This window comes from Fukomys damarensis, unplaced genomic scaffold (genome assembly GCF_012274545.1).
Source record: "Fukomys damarensis isolate Sample0158 unplaced genomic scaffold, DMR_v1.0_HiC HiC_scaffold_18, whole genome shotgun sequence".
NCBI classification, from domain to species: Eukaryota; Metazoa; Chordata; class Mammalia; order Rodentia; family Bathyergidae; genus Fukomys; species Fukomys damarensis.
The window spans coordinates 53,156,948-53,183,964 of NW_022900930.1; the positions used below are offsets into that span (position 1 = coordinate 53,156,948).

General features: G+C 49.4%; 1 protein-coding gene across 1 annotated transcript in view; it reads left to right on the forward strand.

Annotated features, from left to right (window-relative positions):
- The window catches only part of Csmd1 (CUB and Sushi multiple domains 1), a 1,140,625-nt gene that overhangs the window by 897,786 nt on the left and 215,822 nt on the right, over positions 1–27,017 (forward strand). Inside the window, exons 21-23 of the mRNA XM_010620376.3 lie at positions 664–677; positions 7,454–7,623; positions 10,739–10,895. Of these exons, the coding sequence (XP_010618678.1) occupies positions 664–677; positions 7,454–7,623; positions 10,739–10,895 (341 nt within the window). The remainder of the gene's footprint in view (positions 1–663; positions 678–7,453; positions 7,624–10,738; positions 10,896–27,017) is intronic.

The following is a 27,017-nucleotide window of genomic DNA, read 5'->3' on the forward strand; positions in this document are numbered from 1 at the left end:
GGCCGGGCAGGAGGGGCCAGCAGGCCTGTGTTGGAGGGAGCGGAACTGAGCGGAGTCCAGGCGTGATTAGGCAGTGGAAAATGTGTGTCCTTAGCGATCCAGGGGTAAAGAAGCTAGAGGCCACGCTGCAGTCGCACTGGTGTCCTGATGACTATCTGGGTCAAGAGCAGTGACTGAGCTGGGTGTGTGACACACTCCAGGAACCTGGCATTCTGGGCGGCTGATGTAGGAGGATGTAGGTGTAAGCTCTGGCCAGTGACTTAGGGAAACCCTGTCTCAAGATAAAATCAAAAGGTCCAGGGTTGTAGCTCAGTGTGAAGCCCCTGGTTCACACAAAAACGGGGCCCAAAGGCAGTGAGTCTCTGCTGGCCCCTTGAAGTCCAGTACAGGCAGCCATCCGGATGTGGGTTCCCAGCCAGTTCTCTCCAGAACCCAGCAGGCGGCCCTGAAGCAGATGGGCAGCCTGGTGTCCTTGGTGAGAGGCCTCCAGGATGTGCTGGGCCCTGGCTGCAGCAGTGGCTGGCTCTCCAGGGGATGCTTCTACTGGGCCCGTGCCTGTGCTGCTCTGAGAGGTTGTACAGGGAGACCCTGTCTGCAGGGCAGTTCCAATGCGAGGTGGAGGGGTGGCCAGCCCCGGGGTCCTGAGAGCCGGCTGCCCCTGTGTCCCAGACTTATTGGTTAACATGGGTTCCTGAACTTACGGGGACCACCTGATTTTGCACAAAGAAACGGGGTAGATTAGAAATGAAGCCCAGTTCCTCCCACCACTGTGCCTTCCCGCCCAGGAGCTAGGCAGCGGGAAGCCCTATGTGAGGCTCACAGCGTGGCCGGCTGCCCACAACCTGCATCTCTGCAACTGTCACCGGGAGCACTGGGGCCTCGGGATGGCGCTGTCCGTGGGTTCACCACGCAGCCACGGTCACAACCTCACCACAGACAGAAGGCCGTGTGAACACCAGGCTCCTGTCCCTTGTCCTGCCAGGACGTATGTGTCCACTTCTGACCCCCAGCTTTCCCTGCTGTGGGAATTCTCTTTTCCTTGTTACGCTGTGTATCTAAGAACTGGACATAAGCTTTGAGATCAGTTTGGGGGAACAAGGTCAGATGTGGTATTTCCTGGATGATGCTTGGAGCTCCCAGAGGTGCAGGGAGCTGCTGGAAACCCCAGCAGAGACTGGGAACCTCTCCACTGCTGCAAGCCTGGCGCTGCCTGGGCGGTCCTGCTCTGCGCAGATCCAGGAGCCTGCACTGTTCATCCTGTCTCTCAGGATTCTCCCCTGTGGGAGACTCGAGGTCATGACAGGTCTAACCAGGGTGCAGCCAGGCAGGGCCCGGGCCCTGTGCTTTCCTGACTCAGCCTTCGCCCTCCGCTGCTGCTCCCGAGTTTTCCAGCCTGTCAGCCTGTAGGGTACAACCGTCTCTCCCTTCTCTCCCCTTCCTTCCTCCCTCCCTTCCTTCCTTCCTTCCTTTCTTCCTCCTTTCCTGTACTGGGGACAGAATCAGTCTTGTACTATAACCCCTACAACCCCAGTCTTTTTTCCCCATAATTTTAAATATTTGAGACATGTTCTCACAAAGTCACAAGTTGCCCAGGCTCAGCTCCAACTTGTCATCCCCCTGCCTCAGCCTCCTTGAGTGCCAGGATTGCAGGAGTGTGCCAGCAGTCTAGCTGGGATGCCCCTAATTATACAGGCTTTAGGGTGATACCTGTACCCCTCCTTGTCCATGCCTGTTCCAACCAGAATGGACCTCAGCCTGGCCTGTGGACATCTGCCCTCTGTGGGCTGCTCAGGCCCCTGGATGGGAGCCCTGTCCACCCACCCCTCCGGCCCTGAACAGGGCCTCCCTGACTCCCAGCATCCACCTCAGCCTGTCCCCCGGCTCTCAGCAGGAGAAGCAGCCGATGCAGATGTGGTGGGGATGATTGTGGCTAGGGCCCTGAGGTGATGCAGACAGTGGCCGCAAAGGGCAGGATCACACGCATCCTGGCAGGTGGGCAGGAGGACCTGTCCTGAGAGCAGGGTCCATGAGGGTCTACGCTGCACCTTGGGGCCTGTGAGCAAAACTCAGACAGCGGAGGCCAAGGCTGAGTTTCCACACTCAGAAAGTACACAGCGGGGTCCACTGGGCAAACTCCTGGCAAAAGTGCACGAAGATGTGGTCCTTCTGCCTGGGACCTCTCGTCACAGACAAATGTGAGTTCCTCAGCAGAACTGAAAAAGTCAGCACACTCACCTGGGTTGTTCAAAATATACGTATTTCAGAGAGGTCTTAAAGCCAAATTGAAGCCAAATGTTCTGCCTGAAAAAAATTTTTTGGGGGGTGCTGGGGATCGAACTCAGGTCCTTGCACTTGCGACACAGGCACCAGAACCACTGAGCTAAATTCCTAGCCCTTCTACCTGCATTTTTATTTCAGCCACGTTTCTTTTAATGCTAAATTAAATTGAGCTTAAATAATTTGGCAAATTCTATTTAAACATTATTTTCCTATGCCAAAATATAGTATCTATTTATTTTTTAATATCCTTTTTGTTTAATCTTGAGCGATAAGCCAGTAATCACATTAAATTAAGTAAATATGTCTAATACAGTAAATGGATTACACGTAATATTTACTTTATGTCATTCTTAGATATTTTTGGCACATCAATATAGATAAACACATTTTAAATAATGTTTGCTTAAAATATTTGTTTCATTGACCACAGTAAACTTGGGTTTAAGGGCAGAAGACCAAAGCTCATGGCTTTGTAAGTCAGCACAATCGACAGTCACCAGGTGCACAGCGTTCTCTCAGCCCGACGCCCTGGGACATTGTAACAATTCCAGCCAGCACTGTTCCTGCCAGGCCTTGTACGGGGAAACTGGGGCTGAAATGTGTAGCTTTGCCCTGTCCTGGGACACAGAGTGGGACAGCTTACTCAGCAGTGTTTGAATCCTGTCTGCACATCCAAGGGCACATTGCAGGGTTATGTTTCTTAACCTATTCTTTGGTAATAAAATTGTAAATAAATTGATATAGTTTCCACTGCCTGCCTTGCAAGTGAAATGTCCCGAGTTTGATCTCCGGTACCAAAAATTTTGGGGAACCGGGGATCGAACTCGACTCCTTGCACTTGCGAGGCAGGCCACTGAACTGCTGAGCTAAATCCCCGGCAATATTTTTTTAATCAAAAAAAATAAATAAGTGAATTGATATCACCACTAAAATAACCTTTCTTTGATTGGTAGTGTAGCTTGGTGAGCAGAGTACGGGCCTAGGATGCCCGTGCTCTGGATCTAATCCCTAGTACTGCAGAGAAGAAAGACTTTTTCTAACAGTGATTGTCTACAAACTCACACTGACTCGCAGCTGGACCCCTCCTCAGCCCAAGGTCTCGGACACCCGTGGGCGGGGTCTGTCCTGGCCACAGGTGGCCAGGGTGGTGAGTGCGTCCCCATGGGCGAGACAACCAAGAGCACTAGTGGGAAAATCAGTTGACGCCTTTCTAACACAGTGAATTTAATTTTAATTAGTTTATCTCCCTTGCAAAGTGCTCAATAACTTCCATTTTAATAACAGTAATTCTTTGTACATAAGCAAATAACTTACATGAAGAAAAATTAATTTTGCTCACCTTAAAGTCATATATGGCAAATTATGGAAAGAATTTTAAAAAGTGAAGCATTTAATTGCTTTGGTAAGGACAACTTACAACGGGTCCCTAGAATCACATCCAAAGAATTTCTGACATTTTGTTCGCTTCAGTTTAGTAATTTTCTGAGCAGCTGCCTTTGAACAGTGGAGGAGCCTTCTCCCTAATCTCCCCCAGGACGGAGGCCCGAGGCTTCCTGTTTCTCTTCTCTGGCTCTTTCCACACGTTCCCACCCCTCCCTTCCAGTGCTGTGTGGCAGTCGTTTCTGTACCCCAGTAAACTTCATCTGAAAACAAGTTAAGTCATAGAACAGGTTTCGCACGCGCGTGGGAGGGGTCTGTGAGACGTGAACGGAGAGCTGTGGGAAAGCAGCTGGTGTCACTGTGGTCCCGCCCCAGGCGGCGCAGCGTCCTGCGGGCTCCACTCTGCCACTTGTGCTCCTGGCGGCTCTGTCCACCTCACTGTGCTGCCTTCCTGTGAGACGGTCCAGTGTGGGCTTCTCCCTTATGGGTGGTAAGGGTGATCTACTCATGTAGGAATAAAATGAGCTCGTGTTGCGTAGAAGGAAAATGCACTGCCACGCCCAGTTGCCACACAACTTTTTTCTGGGCCTTCGAGGATGCACCTCTGCCTCGCAGTCAAGAATCCCTTCCCAGTCCCTCCTGGCGACGTCTGCGCCCTCCACTCTCCTTGGAGTCCCTGGGGTGCCAGTGTTGCCCTTTAAGCCTCCCTCAGGCTGTCTCAGCCACCTCCCGCCCAGCTCTGGAAAGCCCAAGGCCGCCCAGGCTGCATCTGCCCGGGCCCCATCTCCCAGGTTGCTTTGCCAGCCACACGACACCCTGCACGGCACCTGCTTGTCCTGGGCCTGAGGTTCTGGCCGCATGCTCTCTCCCAGCTCTGGTTCTCAGTGAGATTCCAGGTGCTGATGGGAACTGTGACGCCAGAGGGAACACTTAGCTGCAGGGCTGGACGCCTGGCTCGTGCTGACCTTGCCGTGGGCCAGGACTCCAAGATGCACGGCCACTGGAGCCACGTGTGTTCCGCACAGCAGTGTCACCGGGTCCCGTGGGGCCCTGCAGAGGCGGGCAAGGTGTCCGTCCTGGCCCTCACTGTGCCCGCCTGCACATCTTCGAAGGACACGAACAGCACCCGCATCAGGTCCTCCTCCTGAGCCCCCCTCACAGTGCCTCCCACTTAGTGCTTTGTGACAAAAGCTCTGGGTGCCAGGGCAACAGCAAACCCCAGCTGCGGCCTATGGATGCCATCTTCAGTCAAGTCCTTCAAAGCAGCTTCAAATCTCTTCCAGCAGCTGACCCCACTGCCCACTTCGTTACTGTTAATCGTGACCATCATTGTGCATCATTAATTATAAATTATTCAGTGTATTTAGGACACACAGCATTATTCTCCTCCTGACCTCTGGCATTCTTATCACATCAGTCATCTGTATTTCTCATGTGACCTTGAGAACCAGCCCTGTCTTGTGAATTATTCTATACCTCAGTTTCCTTGTCCGCAACTGAGGGCTATTTAGCTGTCTGCCAAGACCACTACATTGATAATGTAATGAATAAAATAAATTAGTGTTTACATCAGCCTCATCATGGTGCATCTGGGAGAGCAGGTCATATGATCCCAGTACTCTGGGAGGATGAGGCAGGAGAATCACAACTTTGACCCAGCCTGAGCAACTTAGACAGACCTTGTCCTGGTCTCAAAATAAAAAAAAAAATAATAATAATATTGAAAAGGGTTGGGAATGAAAAAAACAACCAAACTGAAAGCAACTCCGGATAGCCAGTTTCACAGAGGGGAAAATCTGAAAAGCAACACCAAACAGAAAGCCTGGTGGAGTGGAATCTAAAGTAAGAGCAGACAACAAGAGAGTGAGTCCCATAGGCCATGCCCGGTGACAGTGCCCACACACCCCACCATGGCGGCCCAGCCCTGATGGCTGCACAGCCAGGGGGAGGCTCCCTTCACCACTGTCAGCACTGCCCTGTTTCCATCGCTTGCATCTCTACAATGATAACAGCCATAGGCTGAAGGACCTGATGCTGACTGAACTGTTTCCTCAGTTGGTCATTGTCAGACTCAGGTTTAAATCATTGTCTGCGATGTCTGAGACTGAGCTCTGTATGCCAGTCCTCAGAGTTCCGTGATTTTCTTTTATTCCTGTTAAGTTCGACACCTCCGATAAGTTGGGCATCCCATGTTTCACTCTGGGGAAGGAAGGGCCCAGGGCATCCGATTTTCACTTTGTGAATTTTGGGTTCTATGCTAGAACCCTGGTCTCTTCGGTGAGGACAGAAGTAGAAATCTGTCCAGTGAGGCCACCCGTACCATGGGTGGTTCTTTTCCCAGGGTGTGGCCCTGGAGAACATCCATTCCTCTTCAGTGGAGAGTCCTGCTCATGGCCGAGCCAGGGCTCTGGGGCCAGGAGATGAGCCTGTGTGAACGCCTGAAAGCCAGCCATGCTCTGCTGCATGTTCTCATAAAGTAAGTTTCGGAGAGCACTGGGATTCCATGAGCATGTATAAAAGTAATAATGGATATTGCTATACATTTTTGAGAGTTGCCGTTTCATTTGGCCTCCACTTCCCTGTGCTTCTCCCTCACTCTTCTGTCCCCGCTGGACCGAACCTGAGGTGGTCCCAGCCCCAGCTGGTCCCACCCGACTCACTCCGTGTGCAGACTTGGGTCTGTGCAGGAGCCACTCGGGTCTCTCTAGGTCCCCGCAGTTTCCTCTGCAGGGGGCGGGGTCCGTGGTGCCTGGGTGCTGCCTGTGCTCCTGGCCAGAGCAGAAGGGGTGTTAACTACAGAGCACAGACGCCCGGCCCAGACGGCACACGGAAGATGCCCACATGAGTCCCTGAGGTGCGGCTGCGTGGGTGAGCTCCTTCTCCCTGTCCTTCACCGAAGTGAAGTAGCACTTTCCGGTGCTCACTTCAGCCTGATCCTTGTTTCTCAGTGATCCTCATTCTGTTCAGTTGTTAAAAATCACCATGCATGGCACAGAACACAGCCTATAGACCAGCAGACAGGACCCCCACCCAGCGGTTGGTCACTCTTGCGCTGCAGCCTTGTTTCATCCCATTCTCCCTGTGAACTGCGAGGAGCTCCGTGCAGTTCTGGGGATGAGAAGATGGCCTCCGAGAGATTGGTGGCAACGTGTGGGGGTTGACAGAAAACAGTTATGCTTATTGTCAGTTTCACCTTGACTGAAAGTATTTTATTTTGTGCAAACTTGGGGTCACTTACCCTCTGCCTTCCTCAGGGGAAAGAGAGCAGGAGAGTGACACCACCAGTGTTCTCGCGGCCCGTTAGATCCAGGGTCCCCTCTGCGGCATGGGGAGACCCCTGAGCGTTCCCATCCGTGGACAGCGCACACCTCCTGGTAGGGGATCAGGAGCAGCGCAGGGAGATGCAGGGGTTCCCAACAGTGCTGCATGTGGTCCAGGCCGGGCATCCCCTGAGGCAAAAGGGAGGCGTGGAGCAGGGACAGCACCCTCCAGGGACACAGCTGGGGCAGGGAGCTCAGAGAAAAGGGCCTTCCTGGAGCTCCGCACAGTCACACCGTGCCTGCCGAAGAGCCCATGTGGCAGCATAAATCAGGCTGTCAGAAATGGGTCGAACGGCAGCTTGGCTGTCCAGTGGTAAGACAGTAAAAATGTCACTAATCGGTGTTTTAAAACCTGCACTGAGGACAGGCCTCCCTGGCAGAAAGAGGGTGATCGTAACGGTGAAGGGTTCAGTCTGTGAAAATCAGTAATTCCACTTTTGAACCCTCTTTCTCTAATGTCCTATTTATTTTAGCTGAATGCGGAGCAAGTGTGAAAGGCAATGAAGGAACATTACTGTCTCCAAATTTCCCGTCCAATTACGATAATAACCACGAGTGTATCTATAAGATAGAAACAGAAGCTGGCAAGGGGATCCACCTCCGCGCTCGGAGTTTCCAGCTGTTCGAGGGCGATACCCTAAAGGTAAAGGGGCTCTTCCACTGCCTTTCCCCGCAGGAACCTGGCACATCTGTCACCCACCTGTCTGCCGGCCACCCGACAGCCATCATATCTCTCCTCTCTGCTACCCATCTGTCTGTCATCTGTCCCCCACCCCGTCTACCACCTCTCCCTTCACCCATCCACCCATTTGTATTCCGATTTTCCTGTCCACATAGATATACAGCCATCCAGCTTTATTGCTATATTTAGTGTTTTTATTTATTATGTAATTGATTTGAGAAGGTTCAATTAATGCGACCTCACTTAGCAGAATCTGTCTGTAATCCCAGACCTTAACACCCACAAGCAGCCTCTCCCAAGCAAACTACTCAGCAAGCCTGGCACGTGGCTGTCTCTGCGTGGGGACCCGTAATGACACAGATACAACATCCGGATGTGTCTGACATTGCATGCAGCGTATGCAAGCAATTACTAAACACACGGGCCCCAGCCAACCCTTTCTCTAGTGATTCTCAATATTCTCTAGTTTATCCTCCACTTTGAGCATTCAGAGCCAGAAGGATTCCCAGAGGCTCCATATGGAAGTCCAGCCGCTGCCCCTAGAACAGCAAGCAACACTCTTGGGAGAAGCCAGGGCAGGGCAAGCCTGGGTCTCAAGGACTGTGGGACCCCCAGCCTTTCCTTGGCTTATGGACCTCAGCTACAGCCAGATGCACCCTGGATCTGGCTTCTGAGGCTGTTCACAGAGGACCTGCATCTCCTGTATCTGTTTCACAGATCTAGGGCCTTTCCAGGGTCCAGGCCCAAGAAAGTGGCAGTGGTAGACCCAGCCCAGGACCCTGAGAGGAAAGGCTGTGAGTAGCTAAGGCTAAACACAGCTCCCAGCAGCACAATCCTGGGGTCCAGCAGGTCCACTCAGCCTCCCCAGAAGTGGGTGCACAGGTCACGGAGGCGGGGGCCAAAGCTCCTCTGCCACTCCTCTGCCCAGCACTGACTTCCTCAATGCCCAGAGGACTGGAGTGATTCTATTCTGCTCATTCTTTCATTTTCATAGCTCTTTTGGAAGTCATGCTGACAGCCTGAAGGTGTAAGTAAGGATTTCCTAAAGTCTTTGATATCCTCAGATTTAGGAGTCAGAGAGCCTTTGCGCCCAGTACAGGTGGGCGATGGGCAGTTCTGCATGGAATACCAACATTACTGGGGAGGAAGGAGGGGAGGAAATTGAGCTCCACGTTGACTGCCGACAGCTCAGACTGGTCAGTTACAGCCCAAGTTAAAAACGCTCTCTTGCTGGCTGTGTCTAACTACAGGGAAACTTGATTGTATAAAATGCCAAGCTGTTCTACTGGGCTAGATTTGGTTGAATGAGCAAATAAACACTTCAGCATTAGAAACATTTCAAGTGAAGTTGCCATACTTTGAGGGCCGGAAGGCTATCTGCTGCTACTGCATGTGTACTGGCTCCACTGCTATGCACCGCAACTTGTCACCGGTCCCCTCCCCTCCATGCACACAGACACAAGAAACAGAGAGAGAAAGGCTCACGAACAGCTTCAAAGGGGCAGCCTGTCAGGCACGGCCCAGCACCCTCCTGGAAGCTACTTGAGATCTCCTCAGGTGCTCAGCCTGACCATCTTGGGATCCCCATGCACCTGCCAGTCTGACCCCTCTCACTCCCCATGTAGCAGGTGACTTGGAGTGGCTTTTCTGAGAACTGAGGGCACCCCTGGATTCTAGCGAATCCCAGATGAGGGGATCCCCAGGACCCCTGAAGATCAGCTGGATTGGAAACCCAAGTCCCTGCTTGCCCTGCTGTCCAGCTCTGCTCCGTGGCCAGTGCAAACCTCCAGCCCTCGTGCTTGCTGGAAGGACCATGGTGCTCCGCCTCAGTGGGTGGCCATGCTGCGAAGTCCATGAGAGTACAGACACCAGGAAAGAACACGCTGTTCTGGAGAGGAAAACCATCCAACAAAGGCCCTGGTCATTTCCGATGGCGTGACTGAGGCTGGCTGTCCTTATGACCCAAAACTGCTGCAGGTGCTCCGTCCACCCCTGTGGCTGACCTGGGGCCTCATCTCCTGCTCCCCACCCCAGATGTCTCTGCAGGTTTCTACACCTTACACAGAAACACATGGAACAGAGGAGGCCCTGGGCCTCTTTGTGGCTCTGGATGGCAGGACCCTGAGCACGTTGAAGGAAACCACAGTTCCAAACAGGCAGTGATTTAAAAATAATAATAATCTCTAACAACAGCCTGTTAGGAAGGAAATTAGAGGGTATTTCCTTCTGCTCCACCAGAATGTGCTTATCTAATTGCAATGAAATAATCACAGCATTAATGTGGCTGTGCTTTCTGTGGGTGCATGCAGGCATGTGTGTGTCTGAGGAGCACACGGGCACGCACACAGGGAGGACAGACATGGGGCCGCCAAGTCCTCCAGCAGGATGAGTGGAGCAGAGGCCTCTGAGGACTCTGATGACCTTTATTTACTCAGGTTTCTTTCTTGGCAAGAAAAGCCAGACGTTGTTCATTACACTGTGATACGTTTTAATTCATTTGGAAAGCCCTTCACCACGAGGTGGTTTTCCCACTGAGAGTGCTGCCTCCCCTGGGGCAGAAGAGATTGGCTGTACAGGGTTGCAGGACAGGGCGCCGTGTCCTTCTCAGAGGGGCCTCGGGACATCCGCAGAAAGAAGCCCTTGGGTGAAGGTGTCCCGGCCTCAGCAGTGTGACCCCGTCTCCATCCGCCCTTCCCTCGCCTGCCCTTCTAGGGTGAATCGCACCCCAGCCCCCGCACATCCAGCCCACGCCTGCTCAGAACCAAGCCCACACCTCTTGGGTCCACTGGGAGTTCTCGCACTCCGGAAGCGGACCGGGAACTGTGCACGAATGTGTCTGACCTTACCTCAGGAGGCCCCCTTAGAGTGAACAGACACGACCTGAGCACAGCGGACCTGGTCTGTGGCATTACTGGTAGAGGTGTGACGGTGTCGGCCCTTAGGCTTGCATGACTGCGTGACTGTTCTCCACACTGCAGAAAGCTATTTGAGCATTGGGTTGCTTTTTCTTGTTGAAATTGCCACCAAAAGAGTCCAGTTAAGGGCTAGTGGCACTGACGCTGTGAATTTTCTCTAGGTTTACGATGGAAAAGACAGCTCCTCGCATCTGCTGGGAAGCTTCAGCAAGAACGAGCTGCTGGGGCTGACCCTCAACAGCACCTCCAACCACCTGTGGCTGGAGTTCAACAGCAACAGCTCGGACACGGACCGCGGCTTCCAGCTCACCTACACGAGTAAGCAGCGCGCCGGCAGGACGCTCCTCACCCCCATCCCCCGCCGGCCCGCACGTGCTCTTCTCCAAGGGCTGAGTTCCATTTCGGGGTTCTGAATTGCAGTTTCATTCTGCACGCTTCCCGCCAAACAGAGGGTGTAGACACATTGGGGGAAGCAATGGTTTCAAATGAGTTAATCTGCACGTATTCATGTTTTAATACTCAAAGGGCTGGACCTGGAAACAGCACCTGGGGCGGGAAACATGGATTATGGAATAGAATTCAAAGTCAAGAGCTCAGAGACACGCATGTGGAGGGAGTGTAGTGAGTGCTTGGCTCAACTATAGCTTTGCATGAATGACAGGTACAGGTACACACGAATCATACAGGCGTGTAGATGTGCTCAGAAGTAAAACTACCGGAAGTGTTGGATGCTATTTTATCACCTCTAATCTCCCAGATGGACAAACGAACTCGGGGATTTAGGTTACTCTCTTAAGACAGCAGCCAGCAGGTGGGGGGAGCCAGGCCGGATCCGCAGCTGGCAATTTTAAGGAGAGCTCAAGATTGCTATCGTAATAATGTAAATTAGTATGACAATTTAGGGATATAAATTAAAAAGCCAGGAGTAAGAGAAACAAAGGAGAAGGCCTGCTTTCTTTAGAAGATGAGTTTGCAGTAAAACTGCTACTTATAACATTTTTGTTCACGAAGTTAAAAATAATTCTTGGTTTGAGTCCCTGAATATACCTAATCTGTTATAATGCTTCAAGTGCATGGAACAGTCCAATTCACTGCTCGACTGATAATTGGAAAATTGTATGGACACCAGGATAGGAGGAATTTGAAGATTTGGATTTTTAGAAAATATGTGATCACTCTTCAGAGCTGATGCCTTTATTCGACAGGTGGGTGAATCAAGTTTGAAAAGAATCACCACCCCAGCGCCCTGGGCTGATCCAGGTGCCTAGCATGAAGGGTTATCGCCTCAAATCCCCCTTAGGAGGAGAAATCACAGTGGAAGAATATTAGAACTCAGAGGAAAAAGGGAATTAGAGTAGCTGATGCTGTAAGAAAGCCAAAATTTTACTTTGGAGATAATGCTATCAAAATGACTCTGTCAAGAGAAATCATCTTAATTGCTTTGTATGCATGATAAGTTAGTAACAATGGATATTAGAAGGTCAAATTACTATTGTGATTTTCTTTGTGAGAATTCCTCCTCTCAGGAATATTGCAGAGCCCCTGTGAAATCACTGCTGTGCTTGCTGAGGTGCATGCATCTGGACCCTTTCTTCTGCATCCTCCTACATCACGCGTTCAGCAGCTCAGACCCCTCCTAGTCCGACAGCAGTGTTGGAGGAGCGCAGACAGCAGCAAGGAAGCCCCACAGTGTGAGGAGCTCTGTGCACACCTAGCATGTCCCTTTAATCCTTCTGCCACCAGAGCCCTCCCTGCGGCCTTAGCCTGGCTCAAGGAACAGTGAAAGCTTTGGGCTGACGCCTCCCTCCCTATTTCCAGTTTGCGCCTCAGCCTGCACGAGCTCTGGGCCTGGGGCTCCCTGTGTCTACCACCTCCCCTGCAGGCCACTTCCTAGCCATGCATTATGCCCAACCTGGATTTGCTTCATTCCTTTCCAACCCAGTCACGGCCCCTGATTTTTTGCCTGTTGTTCCAGCGGTAGTCACTTTTGGCTCTGGAGCACTTGGTCTTCTGTTCTCATGGGTAGGCACAGGTTTGGGAAAGGGAACCCCAGCACCCTGGCCTCCGCAGAGACGGTTCAGAGTGGAGATGGGTTATGAGCTGTCCCTGGCATCCCCATGTCCCCATGGTGTCCAAGCAGTGGACAGAGAGAGCAGGTCACAGGTGTACCCCTCCGGTATCCCACCACCTTGTCTGAGAAGGCCTCCTTTGCATGCTCTTCTCAGCCCCACAGGGCATTGCTGGCTGTGGAAGCCCCTAGTTCTCCTTGGCAGAAACACAGACTGAGCAGCTTTGCCTAATTCTCTGCCTTCACCAAGTAAACTGAGAAAGCTTGAATCTGTTGGTCTGTTTCCTGGCACTTTTCTGTTCTGTGGAAATGTTTGATTGCATAGTAGCATAGGAATTTTAAATTAGAGGAAAGAAATGTCGGCATCAACTGGTATTTGGTTCTCAGTGCAGTTGGCCGGGAGGGAGGAGCTGTGGGCCACCCAGCCCAGTCTCCGCCTAGAGCGCCCTGACTCCTGCAAGCCCTGCCCTGGGTTGTCTTAGGGACAGTTCTTAGCGCCATGGGGAAGGGACGCCTGCAGTATGGGCCAATGGCACAAGCACCTGTAGCATCCAAATAGCATTCACTTCTTATCAAATCCTCAGGTTTAAGAGACGAGTAATTACATTTCAGAAATCCCAAGCTTCCACAGTGCAATCAAATGCATGAATTGAGTGTTCGTCCCTAAAATGTGCATTGGAAATAATGGTAACTATCTTCAAAAGATTTGTAACTGCCTGTGCTGGTTAATTACACTTCTTTTTTTTTATTATTGAGTTTATTGGTACAATCTAGGTATACAATACAGTTACATTCGTTATTGGGATCCTGTACCTTTACATAATAGGTCTTGATTGTCATTTTTTCCCCTTGTCCCTGCCCTCCCTTTACCCTCTCCTCCCCTCCCCATTTACAAACACTTTATTTCCATTTTTTCAGTTTCTCATATTTTTTTCCTCTCCCTTATTACCTTCCCCCACCCTTCCCACTTTCCCTACACCTTTAGCCCTTTACTTCCTATTTCACATTATTAATTATCTCATTAGGATCCTGTGTACTATTATAGTGTTTCACACCAGAGAAACTATTTGGTATTTCAGTTAAAGAAATCTCTGTATGAACATTAAAAATAGGGAATCCTAAAATAAAACTAAAAAGGAAAGTAAAAGAGAAAAGGCAGTGATGTAAGATTAAAATAATCCTTAATTCTGAAGATGAAAATGGTCCCTTAACATATTTAAATTGCTTCTTGCTCTTGTAGTCTTAAGTTATTCTTTATGTTCATTATTTAGAGAAAACTTTATTAGTTTCTGTAATCAGCCATATTGGTGTAGAAATGTTAATTTTTTATTTTTATTTTTCCATTTGTACAGGGGTAACGCATTGTACTAAATATGTAAGGTCATATCTACATGGGTTTGATTACAGAAACTAATTACACTTCTTAAGGACACATTAGTGTTGGAGTGTTTCAGATCCATAATTGATGTAAATACCTGAGTAGATTGGAAACGTCAACAGAAATTAAACATATATATGGGCATATGTACGTGTCCATATCTACACAATGATACCTCAGTTCATGAACTTAATTTGTTTTATGATTTTGTGTTCCTGTGAGAAGGTGGTCATGGTTATGTTTTCACAGGATGCTGAGTTTGCAACCAAAAACAAAATTTTGCCGAATGCTTTTATTTGCAAATGAAATTGTTTCTAAACAAAAGTGTTGGTGACCAAAGGTGCCACTGCACACTTAATAAATATGCTAAAGATCTTAGAAATAGGCACAAACAGTACTCTTACATCCTGTTACTTTTAAAGCAAACTCCTATCTACCGCCCAACTTCACCACTTTGGCAACTCTGGCCCTGGGTGAACAGCTCCTTTCACTCTTCCTCACAGTTAGAAATTGGCTGTAGCTCTCTAAGCAGCCTGCAAAGGGTCACCTGGGGGTGATGGGGCTGTGGCCCCACTGGACACCGATCCAGGGTCCATCCTGGAGGCAGGAAGGCCACAGGACTCCTGAACTGCAGCCCTGGGCAGCCTGTAACGTGGCTGCAAGGAGCACATGCAGAGCCCTGCTCAAAATCAGGGTTCAGAGGGCCTTGGAGGACCCCAGGGAGGTGGCAACCACATGACTTGGAGCAGAGTAGCTGGGTGCTCACAGCCACCCCTTGTCTGCAGCACGACCCTCCATCCTCCTGGTCTTTTTGGGGGCTGCAGGACCTGGCATTGACGGCTCCTTCTGAGCACACTATAGCATACCCCGTGCACAAGAAAACTAAAGCCCTGCACTGTCAGCTTCTGCAGCAGCCACGGGGACTTCATTAACCAGCTGACAGAATTACAAGGACACCAACAGTAAACTACTATTGTGAGCGACAGGCTGGCTCCAGCTGTGAAAGAGCCTACAAGCCAACAAAGAAAGAATAAGAATGGTCACTTCTGAGCTTCACAACAGTTCAGAAGAACTGTGAGCGTGAAATAGGGTAGCTGGGTACAACAGAGGACAGAAAACAGACCTGCAGGTCCCCTCCCGACTGGGGTGTGCCAAGCTCTTTGTCTCTGTCCAGTAGGTCACAAGGGACAAGCGACTCTACAGGATTGGCGGATGCCCTGAAAGTGTGCTCCTCCCTTCCCTGCCCTGCCTGAGCCCTGCACAGTTAAAAGCGTGGAGCAGGGAAAACAATCCCCACCGTGGTATCAGTTGGCATCCTGGGACTGTGTCACGGCTCCCACGTGCAATGCTGTAACAGCTCATGGGGCCCACAGACCTTGGCAACACCGCACATCGAGGTGGAGGAGCTGGTTCTGTGGCACTCTCGCCTCCTGCCCAGGACAGCATGGGCAAAGAGCACAGGCTGGGGCGGAGCTACAGGAGGTGAGGGGCAGCTTCAGTGGCCCAGAGCCGAGGTCCTCCACCGGGCAAGTGCATCTTGTTTTGGAAAGAAAGGACTGTGTGCTGTGAGGGAAGAAGGGGGCAGAGGATAGCAACAGGGACTGTACCTCCTCCTGTTCTGCTGTTCTCACTGATGTCCTCCTCTCCAGTGTGGTTCTGGTGCCGACAGAGGCCCAACTGCACAGCCTCTGTGGCCACCTTCAGTGCCACGAGTGAGCAAGGCTGACGGACATTGTGCTTCTGCCTCAGTGCTTCCCCATGGGCTGTGCGGGGGACGCCCAGCCTCTCCTCCTCCTCTGGTGAGGCCCTGCTCGCCCTGCCCAGCCTTGCCCATGGGCCAGGGCCCCATCAAGTCTTCTGTAGAGTGCAGCTCTCCCAAGTGCACCTTTCAGGGTTGGGACCAGGCCTCCGGGCTGCAGGAAGGGACTCTGGTGAGGGTCTTTCACTCCCATGGGTTGGCGGCACAGCTAACCCTCCCTTTACAAATACTTCCTTGGAAGTAAAACCTCCTCTTACTTTTTACAGTAATGAGGTTTGAACCCAGGGCCTTCTTGCTGAGCTACATCCCCAGCCCTTTTGGTATTTTCTTTTGAGACAGGGTCTTGTTAAGTTGCAGAGGCAGGGCTGGAACTTGTGATTCTCCTGCCTCAGCCTCCCGGAGTGCTCAGGTTAAAGACATGGACGTCACACTTGCTAAAACCTTCTATTCCCCTTGTCCTGTCAAACACAAGGGCACACCTCCATCCTTTCCTGTGGGTCCCCCTACTTCCTTGCAGACAGAGGAACCTCCTGTGTTTAGAGGAAATTTCTTTAGCCCAGTTCCTGCCTGGTGTTTTCTTTCTTCTTCCCCTGGTCTGTGGCAGAGAAATCCCAGTATGCTGAGCTCATGTCAGTTGTAAGCAGGGCATGTGCTGTTTTATCTTAAGAATAGCACAATGACCGTGAGATTCTGTGGGTGTTCCTGCAGATTCAAAGACTTTTTATTCAAGATATGACATATATCTCTGCTTTCACCAATGTGATTCAGATCATTTTTCCCCAAACTGGTGATAATGTAGGTGACATGTGCCAACTTATTCGCTGTGGTTCTTATTGCTGTCTGTTATTTCACAGGAACTTCATCTTTTGCAAGTGTTTTCCAGTTATTCTGGCTCAGTTCTGATATGATCTTGCCTATAATAACAGTATTTTCAGGAAGGGCTGACATGTAGCCCTCTATGCGAGGATCTGTGGATTAGCACAGAGAAATTTAATGGATTCATTACTATGGGCCAAGAGAAAAAGAAATTAACTTCACAGCCAGTATTAGGAAGTGAAATCACAAATCACATGATCTGGAAAGGTTTTGTCCAGCATGGGGGGACTTTGGGGCCGACAGTTGTCACTGGACGTCCGATGTGAGATCGGTCACCCCACCTCATGCAGGTGCCTCGGGGTCCGTGCCACTCAGAAGAGTCAGCAGAGTCCTGCAAGTGGGGGCCAGGTAGACTGAGCTCCAGGGCCAGCACCGCACCGGTGCAGGACTGGGGAGGCCACAGACAGCACTGGCGAGCCACAGCCTCTGTCTTCAGAGCTTAGGACATAGGATGCCCACCAGAGAAGTGACACTGACCAGGCCCATGGGCAAGACCCAAGTTTAGGGAGAAGAAGCAGCTTAGACTCTGCCACGCAGTCGCAGTGACCAGGCTGGGCTTCTGGCAAGGAGGCTTCACAAGCATGGCAGGAGGCAGGCAGCCTTGACTCCCAGAGAAGGAAGGGTGCTGGCTGGAAGTGGTGTGAACTGGGTGGTGCCGCTCCAGGGCCGCCATGAAGAGAGGGAAGTAACTGGGGCCCCGGGCCAGTTAAAAGTCTTAGTCACCGTGTTCCCCGGTCATGGAAACTCCCTGGAAGAGGATGTGGGTGCATATAGGACCAGGGGCTGGAGGTGCTAGGACTCTGACCAAGAAGGTCTCCTGGGTCATTGTTTATTTAGAAGACACAGCAGGTTCTCGAATTATTCCTGGCCTGACATTCAAACAACTTGGGCTATGACCAGAATTTTAGTTTTGACATAAGACCAAAGTCACAATGAACACTGGCTGCTTGTGCTTAACCTTAAAGAGCTCTGAAAGGAACCTTACATCATCCTTTCCTGTGTGGGGCTAATTGAGAAATCCTGGGCCAGGGTCTCTCTAAGGACACTGAGATTTACCTGTGTGCAGAAAAAGACTTTGAACACTGTGTAGAAGAGCCTGAGCCTTCGACTGATAGCTTGAGTTACAACCAACCATTGCAAAATAATTGAATTCATAAGTCAAGGGTCCACTGTAAACCAAAACAAAACAAATCTGACAAAGCTACTTTCAGTTCCTATCTAAAAATTACCTCTACATGTTCGTATATTTAGCTGTATTCCCCAAAAGTCAGTCAGTTGTATGCCTTGAACTATACTAACTTTAGCAGTTGGGTTAGATTAATTTTAGTTTATGTTTTACCATTCAAACCATTCTCCCATGAGTTATTAAGTGCAGTGTGGAGACTTTCAACTGTAAAGAAACAAAAAGTGATTTCTAATCCACTTCCATGAGATACTTTTAAAAGTGATTTGCACATTAAAAGAAAAAAATGTGCACTCAGAATTTACCTGGTGCGAGATAAGAAGGCAGAGATATGCAGTGTCCTTACAACATCAACGTCACCCACTGACAAGTGCTTCCCAGCTGCGGTACTGCAGTCCTCTGCCCTCACATCTGGACATAGCGCCCAGTTTTATAAACTCACACCTTCTTCCAGGGATGAACAACATCCCGCCTTTAACCCGCTCCTATGGGAAAAGGAAGCCCTGAAGTCATGTGGAGTGGGACCTGTCCCTGGCTGTGTGGCTCCCTGGGAGTGACACAGCACACTGGAATGTGATGGCTGCCGAGGGAGTCTGGAGGAGAGCTCGACTCGCTGTGGGGCCACACAGCTGCTTCCTGAGGAGGGGCTCCCAACCCCTTGGTACCGGTACCGAAGACAAGTCTCTGTGCCAGCCTGTGATCATGGGTCACAGTGGGCCATTCTGTGTTTACGTGTGCATTCTTAGAGGGCTGTGAGCGTACATGTCCAGTTTTGGGCAAACACATCGAGAACATGCTTCTCACAAACCTGATGATCATCCTGAGAGGGGCTTGGACCTGACTCTGGGTAGCTTCTGTCTGACCTGAGCACCATCTATGGCTGGCTGCTGCAAGGTGAGGCTGCAGTGAAACAGGATGTAAACCCATCCACTTCCGAGTGAGGGCAGTACTGGTAGGGCATTTTAAGGAAAAGAACACTTGGAGAAGAACAAAGGACACTTAATTGATTTACTCAGTGCCAGAGGCAAATGAGAGACAGAGCTGGGCATATGGTGTCCAACGTCTTGCTTTTAATTGGATGTTTTGTCACCTTTGCTGACTTACTGACACTATGTCATGAGAGAGATAAAAGGTGTGTGTGTACAGTGCTGTAAGAGAACTCGCAGTGACACCATAGCAGCCGAGGCCCTGCGTCAGTGTGCTGCCTCCTCGCAAGGGTCCTAGGAGCCCTGAGGTCTGCGTCATGACACTGAAAATATTTCTGCATCTTTCTGGAAGAGGTTTAGTTAGTTCAACGACTTGTTTCTGATATAAGCGGTGCCTCCCTGTGTTTTGTGATAACTAGAGGGAGGACATACACTCTTGTTATTTTATCACCCAGAATTGATGAGTCTATTTTTGGCTACCAGAACTTGGAGGGGGGCAAAAGAACTCCAAGAAGGAGGACGTAAATACTTCGATTATAAGGATTAAATGAGAAATAATGTGGAGGCCAACAGATGATATCATCTATTGCTGTAGAATCTAAAATATTGTGGAAAAAAGCTATGACAGAACTCTCTTTCATCCCTCTTCAGGGATAATAAAAGTGACAATTACCGCGTTAGCTACGGGCATGTTGCGTTTTCAAGGGCCTTTCCCGGGAAAGTAGGACACCGACACGCTGTCAGGAGGAAACAACAGGGCTGCGGATCTCCATGTATGTTTTTTGTTATGTGTGTTGCAGCACCCTTCACAATGCCTTCATAAGAAATAGTTCTGATACTTGTTCAGATTCAAAGTGATTATTTTTCCGCACTCCACAAATTTTAACGTACAAACGTGTGAAGGCTATGTGGATATCCACAACTTCATCAAATACTTTATTTTCCAAAGTAAGTAAACATTTTAGGAAGCACTGATGTGAAAATAGTGCCTTCTATTAAAACACAACACTTGGCCATTACACCAAGGGACATAAAACAACCAGGAGGGTGACTGGGATGGGAGCTTGAGATTTCCCGGAGTCGAAAAAGGCACAGTGAGCAGCAGGAAGCCCGGGAATGCAGGACAGTGGGGCGTGGCGTGAAGGCTGGGCCCACACAGCGCCAGCTCACCACACCCAGGCCGCTCTCCCTCAGTAAGAAGGGGCTTTTGGATGCTCTTTACTCTGTGAAAGTTAAAAGTCAAAGGATGTCCCCAATGCCGAAAGCCATGTGAGTATTTCTGGTGATTTCAAGAACATGCATCTTATAACTCCTTACAGCACGTGCGTGGGGGATGGGCAAGAGACAGGAGCTGAGCTTGGCACCCACATCCTCGGCCTGGGCAACCGTTACTCGCAGTCATAGAAAATGGGGAAGCCTGGAATTTGTGAAAATGAAAGGAGACAAGCCTTTATTTGGGGTAGGTGAATTTGGACCCGACCTGACGTTGGTAGGGGATGTTTACTGTTCTTCTGAAAGCATAGATCATCAACGTTGAGGACGTGTATACTGCTCTTCAGAAATTGCAGCCCACTCCTGAGTTCATGGCAGTCAGAACATCGGGTGGGGGAGGAAATACGAAGGACCCTAACAGAGATGAAGGAGGGGTCCCGCAGCTCTGACTTTAGGCTTCCAGGGCAGAGGGCTTTCCATGCTGTGAAGCTCTGCAGGAAAAAATCACAGAATTTCTTAAGTCAGGGTTTTGACATTAAACTAGTCAGAAATCCCTTTTCTTCATAAAAACAAAACAAGGACATGATTTTGTTCATCTGAAGGCAGGAGAAATGCCTGGAAGTAGATAGACTGAAGCTCGGGGGCTAAGCTGTTGTAGTCAGGTCTGATCTGGATTCTCCCTCGGGCTCTGCCCCGGGGGCCTCAGGGAAGCCAGAGTCTGAGCATGGCGGGCTGGGTCAGGACCCCCACCGCTGTGCGGGATCCGCTCAAGCCTGGCACAGTGCAAACTGGCCAGTGAGGAACCAAGGTAGCAGAGCTCAGAGGCAGGGCTGGCCTGGGACAGCTGTCTGTCCCTCCAGTGCTGGCCGCAGCAGGGAGAAACCACTTAAGTGTCCTCTGGACCAGCAGGATGATAAAAGGCACTGCAGAGAAGGCCTCATTCACAGACTCTCTCATCTGTAATTTGAATATTTAATCATTTACCCAGTACTTAAAAAGTAAAAGGTACTTCTAAACCTATAGCAATAGACCGGTTTTACTAGGACTTACAAATAAGAAAATCATTCATCAAAAAGTAAAAGGAAATTTTTGCTCCTGTTGGAAATTTACTGTTACTCAGGTTGCTGGCAATAAAAAAACTGAAATATTTGTTGTCAGCTCATTTATCATTCTACAACTAAATCCAGAGTGAAGAAAACGCTATTTTGTATTCCTGGAGCTGAAGATTTCTGCATTGGGTTTCATAATGTAAAATAATGCATGCAAATATCTATTGTAATGTGTACATATGTCACGAACCATTTCTACTCCCACATGTAATGAGAGCAGATAGGATTCTCGCTCTGGAAAATCAATTTATGGAGAAATAGAAAACTGTAGCTTCTGTAAGCCCTTTGTTAACTTAGATTACTGAATCCATTCTGAGACTCGCAAACTGCATCTTTCTGATTGAACGCTACTCTTAAACCTTCCAAACTTTGTGAAGTTGAGAAAGTATTCAGATTTGAAAGCTGTACATTTATTCTCCTGATTTTGAATGCCACTTCACCCATCTCTCTGCAGATACCAGTAGTGGATTTTTTTTATTTTTTGCAATAACACAATGAAATCATTAGAAGCTTCCTATTTTAGTTGAGTCAAAAATATTTACAAACTCTGTCTAGAACTAAAACAAGCACAGATCAAGCCAGGGACGTGAACACCTGAACAGCAGGCTCCATTGTCAGAGCAATAAGAACTGCAGAAGACCAGCCTTCTTCGCCTGTCTGTGGGAAGACTTGGAAGTAACCATGGTACTGGAGGGGGCCTGGGAGCAGCACTGGGTGTTGGGAGGCTCCGCTAGGTGAGACGGGGTGTCAGAGGACAGCAGGCTTGGAGTCCGTCGGCCCTGGCCTCCGTGGGCACCAGCGTGGCAGGCAGCGTGGCTGTGGGCAGTGACCCTCAGCGAGACCGGTGGGGCTCGGGTGCACTGAGGCAGGGTGACTGTCCAGGTGGAGCCGTGGAGAGCACAGGCAGTGCTGGCCTCGCCCCGGGAGCATGGCGGGAGGAGGAGGCGATGTCTGGGTGCCGAGGGCTGCGAGCTCGCAGAGGGAGAAGCAGCGTGTGGGAGGAGACTGGACTCCTGGGCTTTGTTTGATTGGTGGAACGTTTTGGTTTCATTTGTGGGGCTTCGCCTTTGGGTTTCACACCTGAACACTGTGACGCTGAGCACATGTATGTGACACCTTGCCTCATGCTTGGTTCCGCTGGGAAGTGGGCAGCCTTCACCCTGGGGTGGCTAAGCCAGGATGAGTACCTGCCAGCACCAGGCTGAGTGCAGCAATCCCTCAGTGTGAGTTCTTTGGGAGAAGAGACCCTGAGAGCCAGAGCGGGCTCCTGTGCCCTCCGTGGCCTCTCGGAAGTGGCCTCCATTCTGGAGCTCCATGGTGCAGCTCCACAGTCCATGGGCAGCTGAGCGGTGTGGTTCCTTCACACATATTAGTCACAGAGTAACACAAGTCACAGCCTGAGAGTCACAGTGGCAGTGAGCACTCATGTCGGTGGTAACCCCTCCTAGCTGTAGTTTCTGTGTTTCACTGATGCCTCCCTTTTTCTTATAAGAATCTGAACATCTCTGCAATATGAGAGAAGGAAGAGAAACTCATAGCCATTCTCTCTCTCTCTCTCTCTGTCTCTCTCTCTTTCTTTCTCTCTCTTAGGCCATTCTGGGAATTGAACGCAGAGTCTTTGAACCTAGCTGCGTATCCAGCCCTTTGCATTTTTTAGTTATTATTTTGAGATAGGGCCTGCCCATGTCATTCAGTCGTCCACAATGGGCTGGAACTTGCAGTGTTCTGGCCTCAGCCTCCCAGAGTTCTGAATTTGCGAGATAAAAACCTCACCTGGCTTCTCCATTCACATTTAACCCCTGAGGACCAGAGGGGGCCAGGCATGGGGTGGGGGACCCAGGGCAGCACATTGCTGGGAAGGCTCCAGGTCCTGTTTCTTCAGTTCTCTGTCCCTCCTTGGCATCTCCTACGACTGTGTCCTCGGCCTCTCTCCTGGACCGACATCCCCTTTCTTAGCCTGTACTAAATGCACTGAGCACTGGGATCTGTAGATCTGTCTGTCCCAGAGGGACTTCACTCTTCTCTCAGTCTGTGTTGGGTCAAGGAACAGGAACAAACTTGCTGAGAGAAGATGGGGAGGTTTCTAAGGGAGAATTTTCCATGGGCACATTTATCATGCCTAAATTACTAGGGAAAAACTTCCCAGGGAAATGAAAACTTAACATATCTAATGAATGGTGAAGAAGAAAATGTTTCGTGGAACTGTAAAATGGTGTTCAGCCCTATTAAATTTTTCTTTTTGGCAAAACCATTGGGATCCGTGTAAGCAGGTGGGAGAGCTGCAGATTACCTGGTGAGGTTTATTGGAGCATCCTCCTGTCACAACAGAGGCTCCAGGAGCCAGAAGGCGCCCCCAAGAGGGAGGATGGCCTCTCTGGACCAGGAGGGGCTTCCAGGGGAGCCATGGGGCATGTCATGTCCATGGAAGGGACAGGGGCCATCTCGGTAGAAGGTGCACGGCCTCACCACCCCTGAACCCCTTGACTTCCCATGGCTCCAAGTTTAGTCTGTGCCGTGAGCTCAGAAAGGAGCTGGGCTTCCAGAGCCTGGCCAGGTAATCAGACTCAGAAGCCTGCAAGGGGCCCTGGCACCACAGACCTGCACCGTCAGGCTGTCGGGAAGGGACAGCACTGCCACCAGTCACATGTGGGTGGAGCAAAGTGTGTCCCCCAGGTGCCCACCTATCAATGTGCACATTTTAAGGGGTGTTCTCATAAGGGAACAAGCAAATAGAAACACAAACATCGCTGAGGTTTAGACAGTGGAAATCGAGGCAGGGTGCCAGAACCTCCAGGACCATGATCAGACTGTGCTGAAAAGAACTAATTTCACATGCTCCTGACTTCCCTGGTCCCATTCCCTGTCACTTATGTTTAATAGATTTACTTTTTATTAAGAAATATAGTGAGAAGCAAAAGAAAATATAAACCAAATAAGCACCAAAATATTCTGAATGTCTCCTACCTTTAAAACTCATGTAATTCTATTTCACAGAAATGCTCACGTTTTTTAAAAGATTATTCAAAGTTTGTTGGGGTTTTAAGAATGTAGAACTATACTGCAGTATAATTTAGATATATTTCACTTTGGTTTTGGGTTACATTGGCAGAACTATCTTCACTTGCGACCTTCTCCCAAATGTCTTTCTATTTACACTGAAATTTAATTTTTCAAGCCAGTGAACTCAATATTCCATTTAGCTTTAATTTGTATCCATTGTGATGTCAGATTATTTAAGGATGTGACACTTTTCATTCTGGTTTGGCTATAGTAGCGCACATTCCTAAAGTGAAATTCTAGAGAGCTAATGATGACTAACGAGAATAGGCAAGGCATTTTGATGAACTAGTGAATGTCAGAGTTTAAAATAAACACTTGCGGCCTCTGTCTTTAGACACATTATTCTAGATTCAATTCTACACACTTAAAAAAAAAACAACAGATCCCTACAGGAAGAAATTGTGTTTTAAATTACTGTCTGAATGTACGATGGGTAAAAATCATCAATTTGCATTGTACTAGATTCTGTATATAAATTCTAATTAATGAAACGTGGACTATGGCAGGTTGGGTCCACTCACATGTCCTGGCTGGGCCCTGTATAAACGTGTGCCCACATGTGCACACTTGTGTGTGTGTGTGTGTGCATGCTGTGTGTCCATGCACTGGAAAGCAGCGTCCCCGGCCAAGGTGCCCATGCGGTTTCCTCAGACGCGCGTCCCCAGGCCCAGGGCTCTCCGTGCTCCCATGACCTCCCAGCTTCCCTCACACCCTTCCCACACTCCTCCAGGTACTGCTCCCAGCGCCCACCCTGCGGACACTGCTGTCTGGGGTCTTCCCTGGGCTCCTGTGCCTCCTCTCGACCCACTCCTCTCCGAAGCAGGGCCCCAGCCTAGCACCGTCCTCTGTGCCTCCCAACCTCATCCAAACCCAGACTCGGCACTCACCGTACCTCAGTGCTGACGCCAGCCTTCCTGCTCAGCTTCGAGCTCAGGAAGGTTCCGGCTCAGACTAGCAATGGGCGCCTCTTGGAAAGCCAGGCAGAGCCCAATCCGAAGCTCCAGCCACAGTGTGAAGGAAGGGTCCCCGGTTGGGTCCAAGGCAAGATGAACCCAGTGTGAGGCTGCTTCTGTCTGACTGTGCCCTCTGCGAGCTGCCTGCCCGGAACTTGCTCCAAGTTCCCGAACTGAGTCTCAAGCATCCCATGAGGGCTGTGCAAGTGCAGTGCTCCACATCCGTGCGAGGTGAATGGTCCGGCTCCTTCACAGGGCCTCTCTGAGCTCATGTGACCTGAATGGCGGGCAGCTCTGCTAAAGAGCAGGCTACACTGGTGGGAAGATCTTGGGGGACGCGTGGAACAGATCTAGAACTGAAATATTTCGAGGTCGACTCCTAAAGTTATTGAATCCCAGTTCCATGTTTGATAAAAAGAACAAGATGATTCCAGGACACTGGAGAGTGTCTTTGGTTACCAGATTTTACTCGGGACCCTCACAGGCAAGTTAATTAACTTACCAGGAACTCAGAAGTTTTCATTTTTCTTCAGATTTGGTCAATTTTCTAGTCAGTGCAACTGCTTTTGTAAAGTTTGAAGAATTTCTCCTGGGGGTCCCTCGCATAATCACAAAATAATAAACATGATACTGACACTTAACATGTGGGGGAAATGAAATGAGTTAAAGGAAAACAGTAACAAATCAGTCTGAAACCAATAGCAGCTATAATTAAGAATGGCATAGGCAGATTCATAATTTAATATTTGACCTGCACATGCACACTTATGCACACACATGCTCGTGCATGTGCCACATCTTGGATCTTGGGTATCATTGTGGATCCTGTTACCATCTTGGATAGTCAGAGTTGTCAATCCAGCACAGGTCAATCAAGGTTGTGGGGAAGCTCAGTACTAATCAACTTTACCTCTCAAGTGAGCCACAGAGTTAGTTTAACCAGTGATTCCTCGTGATCTCCATTTCTTTGCAGATAGCTGCAAACAGAGTTAATAAGATGAATGTTTGTTTTTTTTCCCCCAGCTAGTTCTCCTTTTTCACCACATGGATGTGTGAAAATAATGTCCATGTTTTGGTACGTGACAACTTCTCTTCAATTGTTAAGGAGATTTCTTTAACCAAACAGTAGTATTATCCAAACTGAAATGTCCTAGATAAAATGTAAGATAGTAGGCTTCTGTGAATGTGTGACTGTCTCAGTTGCTCAGAGACCTGCCAACCACGAGTGTCCCCAGCACCGTGCTTCCCCAATTGCCTCAGCTTGGAGACCCTGCAAACTGAACTCAGTGGCCAGCAGGACGCGTGAAGAGGGTCAAGGTGGAAGCAGTGCTCATACAGACTGCTTCGCTTCCTTGGGAGACAAGAATCAGCCCCAACGCTTGACGATTAAAAGGGAGCCTGCTGCCGCTCCAGTATTTGTTGACTTAAGAGAGATGTAGGATTTAAGTACTAAGTACGTTAAGAATGGCTAATTGCTGCAAAGCTCTGGAGGAGGGATTTTTCATCTGCCTCGTGTTTGGATCCTGTTTTGATGAGAACATTTTGTCCATGGTGTCCTTCTTGTGCTTCTGACTTAAGAAGAAATGATGGGAACGCAGAAAGTTACCATTACTAAGTACTCAACATTTGGCTGTACTCGTAATAATGTTTTGACAGAAGTAACGAGGTTTTAAGTTTCTATGGCATAAACAAATGCAGAAAAGGAATTTGTACACTGTTATCTTACAGGCTGGAGGCTATAAGAGAGAGAAGTTTACTCTGTTTTCTTCAAGTTATCATTCTTTAGCAGTCCTAAGATTAGTCATTTAAAAGTCTTTTCAATTCATACTATATTGGAAGTATCTCTTCTTTGGAGGAACATCTTTATAGATTTATACAGTATCTTTTAAAAGCTCGACAAAAAAAAAAAAAAAAAA